Source organism: Bos indicus, chromosome 3, assembly GCF_029378745.1.
Source record: "Bos indicus isolate NIAB-ARS_2022 breed Sahiwal x Tharparkar chromosome 3, NIAB-ARS_B.indTharparkar_mat_pri_1.0, whole genome shotgun sequence".
NCBI classification, from domain to species: Eukaryota; Metazoa; Chordata; class Mammalia; order Artiodactyla; family Bovidae; genus Bos; species Bos indicus.
The window spans coordinates 120,242,449-120,256,505 of record NC_091762.1 but is presented as its reverse complement, the minus strand read 5'-3'; the positions used below and the strand labels follow the sequence as shown (position 1 = coordinate 120,256,505).

The 14,057-nt window shown below is 65.7% G+C and overlaps 1 protein-coding gene across 11 annotated transcripts in view; it reads right to left on the bottom strand.

The window, feature by feature from the left end:
- SNED1 (sushi, nidogen and EGF like domains 1) overlaps positions 1 to 14,057 on the bottom strand; it is a 75,407-nt gene that overhangs the window by 11,248 nt on the left and 50,102 nt on the right. For 6 of the 11 annotated variants that reach the window (XR_011565987.1, XR_011565988.1, XM_070787069.1 and 3 more), the window contains exons 17-28: positions 13,556 to 13,669; positions 12,899 to 13,012; positions 12,473 to 12,586; positions 11,571 to 11,684; positions 11,090 to 11,386; positions 9,484 to 9,667; positions 7,484 to 7,596; positions 6,438 to 6,719; positions 5,261 to 5,405; positions 5,108 to 5,190; positions 4,249 to 4,404; positions 480 to 596 (exon numbers count right to left, since the gene is read on the bottom strand). Coding sequence is in view for 5 of the 11 variants with exons in the window: in XM_070787069.1 (XP_070643170.1) it covers positions 480 to 596; positions 4,249 to 4,404; positions 5,108 to 5,190; positions 5,261 to 5,405; positions 6,438 to 6,719; positions 7,484 to 7,596; positions 9,484 to 9,667; positions 11,090 to 11,386; positions 11,571 to 11,684; positions 12,473 to 12,586; positions 12,899 to 13,012; positions 13,556 to 13,669 (1,833 nt within the window). In the remaining 6 variants the exon portion in view is untranslated. Of the gene's footprint in view, positions 1 to 479; positions 597 to 1,369; positions 2,517 to 4,244; positions 4,405 to 5,107; positions 5,191 to 5,260; positions 5,406 to 6,437; positions 6,720 to 7,483; positions 7,597 to 9,483; positions 9,668 to 11,089; positions 11,387 to 11,570; positions 11,685 to 12,472; positions 12,587 to 12,898; positions 13,013 to 13,555; positions 13,670 to 14,057 lie in introns of those variants that run through there. The other 5 variants (XR_011565991.1, XR_011565989.1, XR_011565990.1 and 2 more) reach the window with 3 other exon arrangements.

Genomic DNA, 14,057 nt, shown 5'->3' with positions numbered 1-14,057 from the left:
GTCCCCTCGTCCTGCAGCCACTGTGGTCCTGGCTTCTGCCCCGTGGCTTCCTGGGCTGGGTCCCTGTCCCGGCTGCTTAGCAACTGTGGGTGCTGCTCTGGGTTGGGGTCCTAGGAGCCTGCAGGCTGCTTTCCCTCTGGGCTCACCAGAGTCTTGGCCTGATAGGCCTAAGGGCTGTGTGTCTGGTGTGGGAACTTCTGTCCATCTGCCTCTCATCCTGGTCCCGGAAGTCTGAGGGCGGCAGGGCCCTCTCCACCCCCCCCCCCCCCCTCCTGTCCCTGCGGAGTAACTGTCCCCAGAGCCCCCTGTTATCTGGGCAGTGGGCAGCCTGGAGGCTCACTTGCCTGCCAGCCTCCCTGCCTGTGCACTTGGAGGTCTGGGTGCTGTGACCGGGCCCCTGTCCGAGCCTACTGTGACAGGCATCTTAAGGCCAGGCCCTGGTGGCCCCAACAGGCAAGGGGGAGTGGTTCCAAACTCACCGAGCTCACAGTGTCTGCCTTTGAACCCTGGGCTGCAGTCACAGCTGTGGGCATCCTCACCGGGCACGCAGGTGCCTCCGTTCTGACAGGGGTTTTCTGAGCAGTTCCCAGGGGCGTCTGCAAATGGGTCATGAGCTGTTAGCTTCAGGCCCCACAGGAGGGCCAGGAAGCATCACCGTTGCTGCCTCCTGCTGTCCCCAACAGCAGTGGGCCCAAGGGGTGGTCAGAGCGCCGAGGGGAGAGTGTGGCCTGTGTGCCCACCCTGAGCCCCTAAGCCCGGGGAGCGGAGGAGGCAGGGTGGAGCGGTTCCTCTGGCCTCAGTGCCGAGCCGTCGCACGGCGGAGGAGCCTGGGCCCACGGCTCCTGTCATGGCTGGGCTCTGCTCGGTCCAGAGAGCCTTCTCCCCCTGCTGGTCTGTGCCCCGCGCCCCACGTTTCCGCTGAGTTTGCCCTGTGCATGGGGCTCTTCTGCTTGGAATGCAGAGGCCAACCCTCGAGAGCCCTCCTCGTTTTCCAGTGCCTGTCCCCAAGCCCTGACCAGGCAGCCTCTGTGCCGCGGCCACTGCCTGCCTCCTGACGGCATGGCACGGCAGGGCGGGAGCTGCAAGCAGGCCAGTCAGTGGCGCTGCCAGGGAGGGGCAGAGCTGGCCTTGCCCCGTCAGCGTCCACCGTCCGATCCAGCTGCTCCCCCGCCGTCCCCCTGGCAGCCTCCCTGTGAGGTGCCGCCTGGGCAGACTCCACCGCCCCCCACTCCACCCCGCCGTGGCCTCCTGGGTTCTGTCGGCTGCTCCCCTTCCTCCTCGGGTCTACTTCACTTTCCTTCGCCCCTTTCTGCCCTCCAGCTTTCCACGTTCTTTTGTGTTTCCTGGTTTGCTAAAGGGAGCTGAGGGCTTGAAGATGCCTTTTATTGTGAAAAAGGCAAAGCTTAACAGTTTAGGGCATGAAGAACCCCGCAAGCCACCACTCGGTTTCAGTTAGGAGCATCTGCCCGGCTGGCTTCCCCTGTTTCTGGCTTTCCATCTGCTTTCTTTAGTTGAAGCATTAATTTCAAAGCAGTTTGCAGAAACCATTCCACCTGTAAACGCGTCAGCAAGCATCTAGGACACAAAGACTGAGGGTTCCCGTGGAAGCGCGGCGCTGCTCTAGAGTTCCAGCGGTCGTGCCGTGCGTCGAGTCCAGGTGCCGCCTTTACCACGTGCTTTCTTCTCAGGCTGGCCGACGCTTGTGCCGTGCCTGGGATCCTGGACCTGGGGTTGTGTGCAGCAGAGGGGCTTTCACCAGGGCCCCGCCTTCTGTGGCCTCGGTCTACTGAATCCCGAGTTCATCATCTCACACACACTACAGTAAATAAACTGAAGCCTGTTTTGAACAGGCTGGGGACGAGGATGCGGCTGTGCCCTGCGGTGGGGCAGTGGGCTCCCGTACGGGGGACAAATCACGGGGTCGGGAGGCTCAGGTCCTGCCCGCAGGCCACCTGTGTGTGGGACGGAGGTGGCTCCCGGGGGATGTGACCCGCATAGTCCAGAAGCTGTCCTGGGTGAGAAGAGGGAAACGGGAACACCAGCCAGCCCCCACATTCACTCCACGTTCCCAGAACGGCAGGTTGCCATCTTGGGACTCCTCCAGGAGGGGCCCTGACCCGGAGATCTGCTTGGTGAGCAGATGCCAAACAGGGGCGTTAACTGTGCCCTTGGGCATCCTTTCCTTGAGAAAATGAAGTCTGACAGCTTCCAGAGAGAAGGGGCAGGTCAGTCTAGAAGGAAGCGAGAACACAGCTGATCGCAGTGGCAGGGCAGACAACTGTGGACTGATGGACGAAGAACCGAGAGGGACTGAGCCCCGAGTCCTGCACCCAGGGAAACTGTCGAGTGTGTGTTTCAGGCCCAGAGGGCCTCGGGAGCTTGGAAAGTTCCGTGTAAAGTTCCACATGGACCTTGGCAAGCTGAGAGCGCCAGGAACAGCCCAGGCCCTGACAGGCAGTGCCCAGATGGCCCCACGGGACAGCAAGCCTTCTACAGAGAGGCCCAGGGCAGACAGGCTGTGGGACAGAGGAGGGGCCACGGTGAGCCACTGACCGCGCCGGCCCTGGAGAGACCCACCAGGGCCCAGCGTGCGCTCACAGCTGTCCTGCTGGCAGGATCCCGAAACCCGGCCAACCCTGCACACTGCCCACTGCTGGAAGGAGGCCAGCCTGGTGGCCCACTCAGAAGACAGCTCAGGCTCTCTTCACGTGGGCGCCTCCACATCCCAAAGCAGGAGCTGTGGGCAGGGCAGAGAGCCGCACTGCTGACAGCAGCAGGCGGCCCCGGAGCCCTTGGAGTGAGCTCCTGGGGGCCAGGCGCTGGGCGGAGAGGGCGCATGCGCCGGAGGCGTGCGAGACGCCACCGCCGAGGAGAGCCCGCTGTGCTCAGGCACCATGCGGGCAGAGACCCCGCCCTTCCCTGCCACCTGGCCTCTGGTGGAGCAGCGGACAGCAGCACAGAGCGGGGCTCGCGGGTTCCCAGGAGGACGGCGGCAGGAGGCCGCTCACTGCTTGGGCTCTGGCTAATAGGTGGGTGCCTGGGCTGACGGCCGTTACTTTAGCAAAAGCTAACTAACCAGACTCACTGAGGAGGGGCTGGCCTCGTCTGATCGTGAGCCTGACGGAGCCAAAGTGTGACTCGCTCAGTCCTGTCTGTCTCTTTGCGACCCTGTGGACTGTAGCCCACCAGGCTCCTCTGTCCATGGGATTTCCCAGGCAAGAGTACTGGAGTGGGTTGCCAGTCCCTTCTCCAGAGGGTCTTCCCATCCCAGGGATCAAACCCAGGTCTCCTGCATTGCAGGCAGATTCTTCACTGTCTGAGCCACCAGGGAGCCAGAGGCCAGGACTGGTTCTGCCCCCTGGAGGCCTCTGCAGAGCTCCTGTGCTGCCACTGCAACCATCTCACACCCTTAAGGCCTCGTCCTCCACGTTCGCAAACGCCGCAGGTGCCGGTTGCGTCTGGGGCCAGCCTGGAGCACCCCTGGTCTCTCCTCCAGGGGACCCAGGAGAGGCCATTCCATGCCCCTCTGGTGTCTGAGTTTTGTGAAATGAAGCATCTAATATTTAAAAGGGCTGACACAATGGAAACCCTTGGGCAAAATGTTTTCACTTACAAAACACACAGCCACACGAGTGTCTTCCCTCTGCATCTGAGCCACAGACCGCCTCTCTGCCTCACCCAGGCCTCATCCGGTGAGTGCTGGACTGTGGGGCCGGGAGCCTGCACTGCCAAGTGCCCTCTGGCACAGGTGCCTGGGTGTGCCCCTTCTCTGCCTTCCCAGAGTGCTGGCTGATGGGCGAGCCCAGTCTGGGCCTGTGGTGTGGCCAGGAGAAAGGGCCACGCCCCTAAGCTGTCCCCAGAGGGACACGGCCCCGATGGTCAGAGCCGGAGGAGAGGCAGAGCCGGGGTCTGGGTGTGTGGAAGGAACGCAGCCTGTTGGCGCTGCCCAGCGGGGAGGTGCCCTGTGAGCATGCGTGCCAGGGGACAGGCCCTGCTCGCCAAGTGCAGGTAGCGGCCGCCTCCTGGTGGCGCTCCAGCTAGAGCCCGCCCCGTGGCTACCCTCTTGCCTCCTGCTGTCTGCCCCACACACACCTCTGGGGCAGAGGGGCGTCTCTGCAGGGAGCACCCAGCGTCCGGGCGGCTGCAGTGCCCAGGCCCGGCCCCGTCCCCCTGCGTGTCGTGTTGGGCCCCCTGGCAGGTGGGGTGCTCGGCCATTTCCTTGCTGTGGGCAGCCCCCTCCTCACCTACCGTCCTCAGGCCCCTGAGGGTGGTCAGCCCTGTACTCTGCTCCTGCTGACTTGCTCTCCACGTCCTTGTCACCGCCACGTTCGGGTAGCTGGAGGGCCAGGCTGGCCGGCGTGGGGACCGCGTCCGTGTTCTCCAGCTGCACCAGAGCTGTGGGCTCTAGGAGAAATCAGGACGCCACAGTGCTGACCACGAAGCCGCTGCCTGGCGGCCAGGCCCGTCCTGGGGCCGCCTTCCTTCCGGAAAGGGGCTTCTCTCCCTCAGGGCATGGGGACGTCCGCAGGGCCTGGTGTGGCGGGGTCCAAGTGGGTCTTGGCACCGCCTCGGGTAGCATCAGCTTTTCTCCGGGCAGAGCGCAGCCCGTTCTGCCTGTCCTCAGCACGCATGCTGGGTGAAGGTTACTCGTGGCCCGAGAGAGCTGAGCATGCTGCCTCACGCTGAGCCCCTGGCTGAGGCGCCGTCTCCCCCTCAGTCACGTCCTGCTCCCCTCTCCCTGCGCCTCCCCCTCCCTAGGGGCCACAGCGCCTCCTCCCCATCTTCTCTGCCCCGAGTCAGGCCACGCGCTCAGCCCTTCTAGAGCCTGTGAGGCTGATGCGCCAGTCGAAGGGCCCTGCGCTCCCACAGCAGCACTCGGTGGGGGTGTCCTCACACGGACGCACTCCTAACAGGTTTCTTGCCACCTCTGGTGCCTGCGGGCAGCCTGTCCCTTCACGCAGGCCCTGCAGTCCTGGGCTTCCGACCCCTTTGGGTCCCTGCTGGGGACACTTTGGGCACTGGGGGTGGTCTCAAAGCCCAGGTTTTAGGGGCCTCGTCCATTGTCCAGCTGGGGACAGGAGGTCACCCGGGTCAGCCTGGCACTCACGTGATCTCACAGTGACCCGCTTGCTGGGTGAGCCGCTGAACCTGGCCCTCACTCGTCCTCTGCCGTCCACGAGCTCTGAGAACCTGCGAGAGTCAGCACGGGTCAACAGGGGCTCTGGGCCGGGGTCTCGGGGGCAGCAGCTGAGGCAGGCACCTGGGGACCTGGGTCGGCATCGCGGGGGCACCGGGGTCGTTGAGCAGGCGCAGCTCGGGCAGGCGTGCGGGGGCCGGGCGGGTTCTCAGTGCCCTCTGGGGGAGGCCATCACGATGCCATCGTCCGTTGGTGCTGTCCCTCAGGGCTGCGGGCGGGCAGAAGAGGGGGTGGCCGTGTGGGCTGGTCTGGGGCTCCTCTGTGCCTGGCTGAAGAGGGGGTACCCCCCGTCTGCCCACGGAGGAGCTGTGGTTGCTGCCTGGGTTTTGTCCAGGCGCTGGTTCCAGCCCTCGCCCTGACCCAGGCTCTCCACCTGCAGGTGAGGCAAGGCCCTGGCAACCCGCCAGACTCACCTGGGCTGAGGCCCACAGCCCGCACACCCGGGAGAGGGGCAGCTCCTCTGTGGGTGGGTGCCGCCCGCCCCAACCCCGGGCTGGTGCCCTTCTCACCTGCATGCCCTTCCCTACCAGCTCACAGAGGGCCCCCCTCCCCTGTCCGCCTGGCAGGTGGGTCTGGGGCTGAGCTGGTCTCAGTGTCTCAGGGCAAGTGTGCTTCATGCCCCGAGGGCAGGCTGGTGGGTCGGGAGACGAGGGAGCCCAGCCTGCTGCCCACCTCCCTGCAGCACCTCACCGTCCAGACAGACTGTTTTGTGATCTGGAACAGGTAAGGGGGTTGTGCAGACCCCCGTGGGCAGGCAGGCCCGAGAGCAGACCCGCGTCCTCACTGTGGCCCTGGGCTTCTCCCCGGCTGCTCCCGCCTCCATCTGTCCACGTGCACTCCCTCCCTGCCTGTCCCAGCCCCCGCCCCGGCTGTCTTGCCCTCTTCCCTGGGGTGCTGTCCAGCAGTTGCTCGTGGGTCAGGCCTGGCCGCCAGGCCGCTACCTGGGCCCGCCTCCATGCTGCCAGCCTCGTGGGTCTTGCCACTGCCTCCTCTGGGCAACTGTTTTCAGGCGAGGCCTGTATTTACTGCTCACCGTCTGGGGCCCACTGGGGTGGGCAGCATGAGGGGAGGCACAAGACGCTTATGCCAGCTCGCTGACCCAGCTGGGTCAGCTCAGCAGGACCGCCCCCCGCGCTCGCACGCCAGCTCTGTGCCAGCACAGCCCTGTTCCCGGGCTGCCTGTCCGTGCCTGGAGCAGCGCGGCTGGGCTGGGGGAGGCTCCTAGGCGGGGCACACTCACAGGTGATGATGTACAGGTGGGCGGGCTCGCTGTGCAGCTGGCCGCCCCCGGTGCTCTGCACAGCTGTCACTGAGAGCTGGTACCGCCGCCCGGGCGCCAGGTCCCGCACCGTGTAGGACACCAGCCTCCCGTTGGGGACGTAGCGGCTCTTCGTGCTCTGGCTGGTGGTCACGTTGATGACGTAGGCCTCCAGAGAGGCGCCCGGAGCAGGGGCATCCCAGACCACGTGGGCAGAGGTGGCCGTGACTCGGGCGGCGGTCAGGTTGGCTGGCGGCAGAGGCCCTGCATGAGCATGGAGCAGGGGAGGGGAGTGAAGGGAGCTGGTGGGGTCTTCTGCCCAGGACACACTCTAAAGATCTGACTCAGAGTGCTGAAGCCTTGCTGGAAGCCAGACCGCGTTGTCACAGACCTCACTGTGTCCATGAGGACGGGTGGAGGGAAGTTGGCAGCTGCTCAGGGCCGGCAACAGTAGCCACCCCGTGAGGCTCCCCCCTCCAAGCTCAGTCCATCAGGTTGCCCTCCCGCATGGCATTTTCCATCCCCTGAGCTTGGCCATGCATACCTTCTCCTGGGATGTAGGTAGGGAAGTGGGCTAGATGGGCAGAGGGTGGGCCAGGGACCCCACACCCAGGGTCAGAGTGAGGACTTGAGCCTTGCTGTCTGCCTGTCCCACCAGGCGAGGCTCTGCCCTCCCCACCCCTGCTCACTGCCCCTCCTGTGCCTGGACAGCCCGTGTGCGGGGGGGGCGGGGGGGCGGTGAGGGCTGGGTGTCCTCGCCCGGGTGGACAGCCTGCCCATCCTCGCTGTCTTCTCCTCCTGCCCTTGTTCGGTGACCCTGCTCTGGCGGGGGCCCAGGAGCACCCACAGTGAGGGCGGCCTAGGGAGGTCATCCCGGCAGGGGCCCTGCCCAGCCCCCTGCAGTCACCTTCCCAGGCACCTCTGGGCACATGCCCAGGGCAGCTTTCCGGGGCTGCGGCCACTCAGAGACCGAGGGCAGGGCTAGGGGTGCTTCCGGAAGGGAGCTGAGCCCTCACCCCTCTACTCACGGGTCCACACATGCACCGGGGCCGAGGCCAGGCTCTCCGTGGGGCGCTCCTGCCCCCCGAGCCCGCTGAGGGCCGTAACCCAGATGGCGTATCTCCTTCCTGGCAGCAAGGCCCTGTGGGGAATGGAGGCCAGGGAGAGGAACAGGATGGCTCTGCTCGCAGACCACCGCTCCGCCGGTGTGACCCAGGCGGGGGGCGTCCCGGGGCCGGTGTGACACGGGTGGGGGTCGTCCCCTGGCTGGTGTGACCCAGGCGGGGGTTGTCCTGGGGCTGGTGGGGGTCGTCCCCTGCCTGGTGTGACCTGGGTGGGAGTCGTCCCAGGGCTGGTGGCCAGGCAGCCCCCACAGAGGCCAGACTGGGGCCTGAGAGCTGGGTGCCCCTGGGGTAGGGGGCTCCTCCCTGGTCTGTCTAGCGCTGGACAGGACACAGGCCCAGGTGGCTGCGGTGTGGCCAGAAGCTGGTGCTCAGACAGCAGAGGCCAGCATAGGGCAACTGAAGGAAAAGGGCTAACAGGCCGGCCCGCCCGCCCCCTCGGGAGGGCTGCCCACGAAGCTGGCCCTGGGATGGAACTTCGGAGGGTACCCAGTGCCCTCGGGGAGGAGAGGGTTTCCCTGCCCCTAAATGTCTGCACAGTGAGGCTCCTGCCAGCTGAGCATCCCTTCCTCTGGGGTTCTGGAACTTTCTCCAGGCTCAGGTGCCTGTGACTCTGCCCGCCCTCCTGCCCAGTAAAAGCCCTGGATGATATATGTCTACGTGGCTCCCCAGGAAAGTACCTGCTGGCTGGTGGTGGGGATGGGGTGTGTTGGGGATGTGGGGGGGACTTGTCTTATGTGGAGAGGGGCTGTGGAAGCTCACACATGGTCTGTGACTGGTCCCCGCCCGCCTCTTCCTTTCACTGATGTCGCTTTGTATCCTTTCTCTGTCCTGGAATCTCTGCTGAGTCTTGGGGAACCCCCTCGGGAACGTGGGGATGGCCTTGGGGACCCCAACACAGGAGTGCCCACCTGGGACCCCATTTGTTTCTCTGTCCCCCTGTTCCTGGGGAGTGGGCAGAAGGAGCCACAGCCACACTTCACAGACAAGGGGTGGGGCGTGGTCTCCAGCACAGATGGCCATCCGGCTGGACGGAAGAGCACAGAAGACACGGTGGAGAGGAGACTGCAGATGGGACATGTGCTGGTGCGGTGGTGTGGTGGCCTGCCCGCCTGCCTTCCAGAGCCCTCTCCCAGCCACGGCCCATGGCTGCTCTAGGCTGGACGCTGCAGAGCTGTCCCTGAGCCCACCTCCACAGCTGCGGTCAGAGGCTCAGGAACTTGGTGGGGACGTCACAGCTGCCGCCTTCCCTGCTCACCCTGCCCCCAGCACTGCCCACCCTCCCTGCCTGGCTCAGAAGGTGGCTCATGGGTCCATCGTGGGCCGCCGTCTGGGAGCGTCTCTGAGCTCGGGGCCTAGGCCGGGGGTCTGAGGCTTCCCTGTGATGCTGCTGAAATGCTTATTTCAGTCATTAGTCATTTTCAATGACTGATGTTCATTTGTATTTTATTTTGTAGTTTTGTTGGTATATAATATGTAATATCCATAAGAAATTTCAGTTCCGCTCAGTTCAGCTGCTCAAGTCTTGTCTGACTCTGCGACCCCATGGACCCCATGCAGCACGCCAGGCTGCCCTGTCCTTCACCAGTTTAAGGTTTGAACATATTTGAACAAAGTAAAAATGTCAGGCAGCCCAAGGGTGCCTGCCTTCTCCCTTTCCAAGGACTCTGGTGACTCGGCCTGGAGGGACTCTGGGCTGGCCTCCAGTGGCCTCTCTGTTCTGTCTGCAGGGGGTGCCATCCACAGAGTCAGAGCGTCCCTGCTCTCTTGGGCATGTGGCGCCCGCAGGAGGCAAGGCAGCGGTGAGGCCCGGGGCTGATCACATGGCCCTGCTCCTCTAGGGGCTGGGAGGGGAGAGGGTGGCAGGAGCCCGGTGGGACGGGGGGAGAGGGCACCCTTGCTCTTACCTGAACGTGAACCTGTCCACACTCCTGTCCACGTCAGTGGACTGCTCCTCCTGGGCCTCAGGGTGGCGGATGGACAGGCGGACGCTGCTGACGGTGGCATGGCGGATCCTGTGCAGAGCCCACCGCACCGAAATGGCGCTGGCTGTCACGTTGGCAACCTCAAGGCCCTCAATGGGGCGGGGTCCTGGGGACAGTGGGTGAGCAGCCTGTGTGGCCCCTCCTCACCCCTGGAGGGTGGGGCCAGGGCTGGAGACGGGGCTCAGGAAGGGCCCTGGGGACCTGTACAGACTGGCCTCGAGATGCCCGTCCAGCCTGGGCTTGCTGCAGGCGCCCCTCAGTCTAGCAGGGACCAGGGGCAGGTGGACACGCCCTGACCACTGCCTCAGGGCGGGGGCGTTGCAGAGGGGCTGCTGCAGGCTCTGCCCTGCGTGGTCTTGGCCTGCCAGGGGGCAGGGTGGGACCTTCCTGGCTCCCTGGCTGGCTGGTGGCTCTGACAGTGACTCTCTGCACCATCTGGGGGCTCCTGGGGCCTGCCAGGGAGAAGCCAGGAGAGGCCTCACTGACTCCAGGGAAGGGGACGAACCCCTGGCTGAGGGAGTTGAGGGGGTGCCCCAGCTCCCAGAGTGCCGAGCCCTGGTCTGCAGGAAGTGGTGCCTCACCCCTACCCCGATGGCACGGGGGAGGCTGTCTTCCTTCCAGAGCCCACCTCGAGCAGCCTCAAAAGTGCTTCTTGCTAAAGCCGGGCTCAGGATGGCCCTGCCCGTCCCCAGCCCCCGAGGCTCTTCTGTCACATGCTGCAGCCACCCTCCTGGCCCCGTGTGCTGTCCCTCCCCAGGACACCCCGCCCTGAGGCCTCATCCCTCCTCACACTTGGCCATCAGCGTCCTGGCTGTCGGCATCCGCGGAGGATGCCTGCCGCATTCCTTCCGAGGGACCCGAGAAGGGGCTCCCCTCTTCCTCCAGGACCCTCGTCTTCCTGCTCACCTGGCCGGCAGGCCATGCCTGCCTCGCTTGCCCTGCTCCTGTGACTGGCCGTGCCCACCTGCCCACCTGTGCTCACCTGCCCGCCTATGCTCACTTGTCCATATGTGCCCACCTGTGTATGCACCAGCCTGTTCCCACTTGTGCCCACCTGCCCCGCCCTGCTAGCCACTCTCAAGGGGCTCCCAACATGCCCAGCAGTCATGCCACTGCCCAGCTCTCATTCCATTCTCCAGCCTGCCCTCCCCATCTCTTGACTCCCAGGGCCAGCCCCCACCAACCCACATCATGGAAGTATTCCGGGGTTCCCCCTCGCACACAGCCCCAGGAGCACACAAGCCAGCCGAGCCCAGCTGCTCCGCACAACTCCCTTCAGGGCAGCATACCCAAACGGCCTCCCTGCTGCCCCACAGCTGCCTCTGCTCCAGCCTGCGGGGAGGCTCCGTCCTCACCCCACGGCAGTCCCAGCCCCTTCTCAGGGGCCCCCCCTGCAGTCCCCAGCCCCCTCCATCCCCCATCACTGTCCCTCTCCTCCAGAGGAGGGGCCCTCTCGGCTGGGTCGGGCACCCTGCTGGGGGCACACCAGGGCGGGGCCCTCGGGGGGCGGGCAGCCCGAGCCACTCACGCGTGCGGGCAAGCAGCACCACGGGCCTGCTGATGTCGTTCTTGTTGTTGGCGTTGCGCTTGACCGAGAAGACAGAGACGTTGTAGGCCCTGCCGGGTGCCAGGGCCCGGAGCTGGTGCGCGGAGCGGCCCCGGTCCACGAAGTCTGTGCGGCGGTAGGAGCCGTCCGAGGACACGTAGGTGACGGCATAGCCATCCAGCAGCTGCCTGGCCGCTGGGCCTTCGGGGGGGCGCCAGGAGATGGAGACCCCACTCTCTTCCACTTGCTCCACCTTGAGGGCCGTTGGTGGGAAGAGCTCTTCAGGGTTTCGGTCAAGAACAAGGGAAGGGGGGTGTCAGCTGTCGGCCGGGCAAGTCCCGGCCCCCAGGCGGGTGTCTGGCCCTTGGGCCTGGGGACGCTCGGCTCCCTGTCCTGCCCCGCGGGGTGTCTGCAGCCCTCAGGCGGGACCGGAGCCCCCACGCTGGCGCCCTCGCTGCCTCACCTTTGTCACAGTCCCTGCCGGTGTAGCCCACTTTACAGGTGCAGCTGTGGGACCCGTTGCTGGCCAGGCAGTAGCCGCGGCCTCCACAGGGGCTGGAGAAGCAGGGGTCACTCACTGTGGGGGGAGGCAGCAGTGAGTGGACGTCTGGCCGGGCGCCTTCCCCCGGGCCCTCGATGCTGGCCCTGGGCTGGTCCCGTGTTGGTGTGTTTGTGGGATGCATGTGGGCAGTCCCAGGTGGCTCTTTGGGGAGCAGATATGGGGGACACTCTCTGGGGGAGGGGCAGGGCTTGCCAGGGGCCCCACGGAGAGGCCAGGCTGGCCCACCCCCAGCCAAGCCAAGGTGACCACTCCTGGGCAGCAGCTGAGAACACCGGCCCTTCCGCAGCCTGTGTCTGCTAGGGCTGGGGTGCAGCCCTGGGCTTCCAAGCCAGGGCCCACAGGGCCCCCCGCCCCGGTGAGGTACTCTGGCCACAAACTGTCCACACTACGCTCGTCGCTGGGCCGGCTCCTGTGCCCTGCAGCCGGGCTGGAGCCCAGGACCTGTCCACCCTGCACATCTGAGTGGTGCTGGTCAGGCCCAGCTTAGGGGCACTTGGGGACACTCAAACAGCACAGATCAGGCCACCTGCCCTGGGGAGACGCACAGCAGGGAGACACGGTGCCGGGGTGGCAGGCGGCGGGGTGGGGGCTACTGCAGGCCATGGCCAGGGGAGGCCTTGTCCCCTGCCCGGTCACCAAGGGGCCCAAACAGGCTCACGAGCGAGGGGCTCTCGCCATGAGGAGCTGGGAGCGCCAGGCCCCTGGGGCGGCCGTGAGCTTGGCCCTTCCAGGGGCGGCATGGCCTGTGGCTGGACGTGGAGCGGGTGGACGGGGTGCAGGGGGCGGGGAGTGGCGAGCCCCACCTGTCTCACAGTGGTAGCCGAAGAAGCCCTCTGGGCAGACGCACAGGTAGGCCCCGCCACCGTTCTCACAGCGGCCTCCGTGCTGGCAGGGGCTGGAGTCGCAGGCATCCACCTCTGGAGAACACCCAGAGAGTCGGCCAGGGCAGCAAGGGGGTGTCTGGGGGAGGGAGGAGAGGACAGCGGGAGGAAGGGAAGGGACGGTGGGGCGAGGTCGCTGGGGGCGGAGGCGGGCAGGGGCCTGGCCCTCCCCTTGTCCTCCCTGCTGGGGTCCCTCCCCCCACAAGCCTGTCCCCGGGCACCGTCCCCACGCCCTGCTCTGAGCAGCCCAGCGTCTGTGCTTGTTGGAAACAGGTTTTCCCAGGTGTCCAGGGTATCATGAGTGTGGGTGAGGGCCCAGCACGTGGGGAGCCCGAGAGCAGCCCCTACCTGTCTCGCAGTGGACTCCAGTGAAACCGGGGGGGCACTGGCAGACAGAGGCCCCCGGGAGGTCCCTGCAGGTGCCTCCGTTTCTGCAGGGCTGTGCCTGGCATTTGTCTGTCTCTGAGGAGAGGGACATGGACATGAGGCTGCATGGCCGCTGCCCCGGGGCCTCCTGTGCCCCAGACTTCAGCTTCCCCTGCCCTCACTCTGCCCACAGAGCCTGTCTGGCCCCTGCTGCCTTCACTACCCAGGTTCTCCGGCCACCTGGCCTGCACAGGAGTGAGGGAGCAGGCTTCATGGAGCCTCCCCCCTACTCTGGCTCAGACACAGGGCTGGAATCTGCCCCCTGCACCCCACCTTCTCTGGCCCTGGGTCCTCATCCCCACCTCCCCCCGCCCTCCACCAGCCAGGGTCTGCGGGAGGCAGGGAGGAGGGTCATGGTCAGCTGTTGTCAGCTGCAGTCTGTGCTTCCGGGGGACGAGAGGCAAGTGTATCTATAAACTGCTGTCCCTGTGGACATCAGAGCCAGCAGGGGCCCGAGAGAGCAGGCAGCACCCAGCCAGACCCCAGCACAGGGAGAGGAGTGGCTGGGCAAGGGGACCGTGCTGGGGCGCTGGAGCTCAGCGGGAGCGGCCGGCCCACGGAAGGCCGGGACTGTCTTACCCCGCTCACAGTGGGTGCCTTCACGCCCTGGGCTGCAGACGCACAGGTACCCGGCAATGCGGTCCTGGCAGGAGCCCCCATGCAGGCACGGCTGGGATCGGCACTCGTCGATTTCTGAGCGAGGAAAGCCCGGGTGCCAGGCGCCGGGAGAGACCCCAAGAAAAAAGCAGTGTTGCTGCTGTTAGCAGGGATGACTTGAAGCCGGACTAGGAGGGACGCACGTGAGCTTTGACAAGAGGCTCTGGACAGAAGTCTACGACACCCCAGGTGCCGGGAGAGGCCAGCACCCGAGGAGGGCCCTGGAGGGGAAGAGACGCACCTCTGGGAAGGGGCTGGGGCTGCTCCCGAGGACCGCACCGCGCCATTGTGTAACAGTCGTGTATGAGCCCAAGACGCTTGGGGGCTGGCCCTTCATTGTGAAATATTCACGGTGGAGTTTTTAAAAGCTGGGGGTTTTGCTCCTGAAGTAACGACGTTCAGCCTAAAACAGTCTACTCTTAAT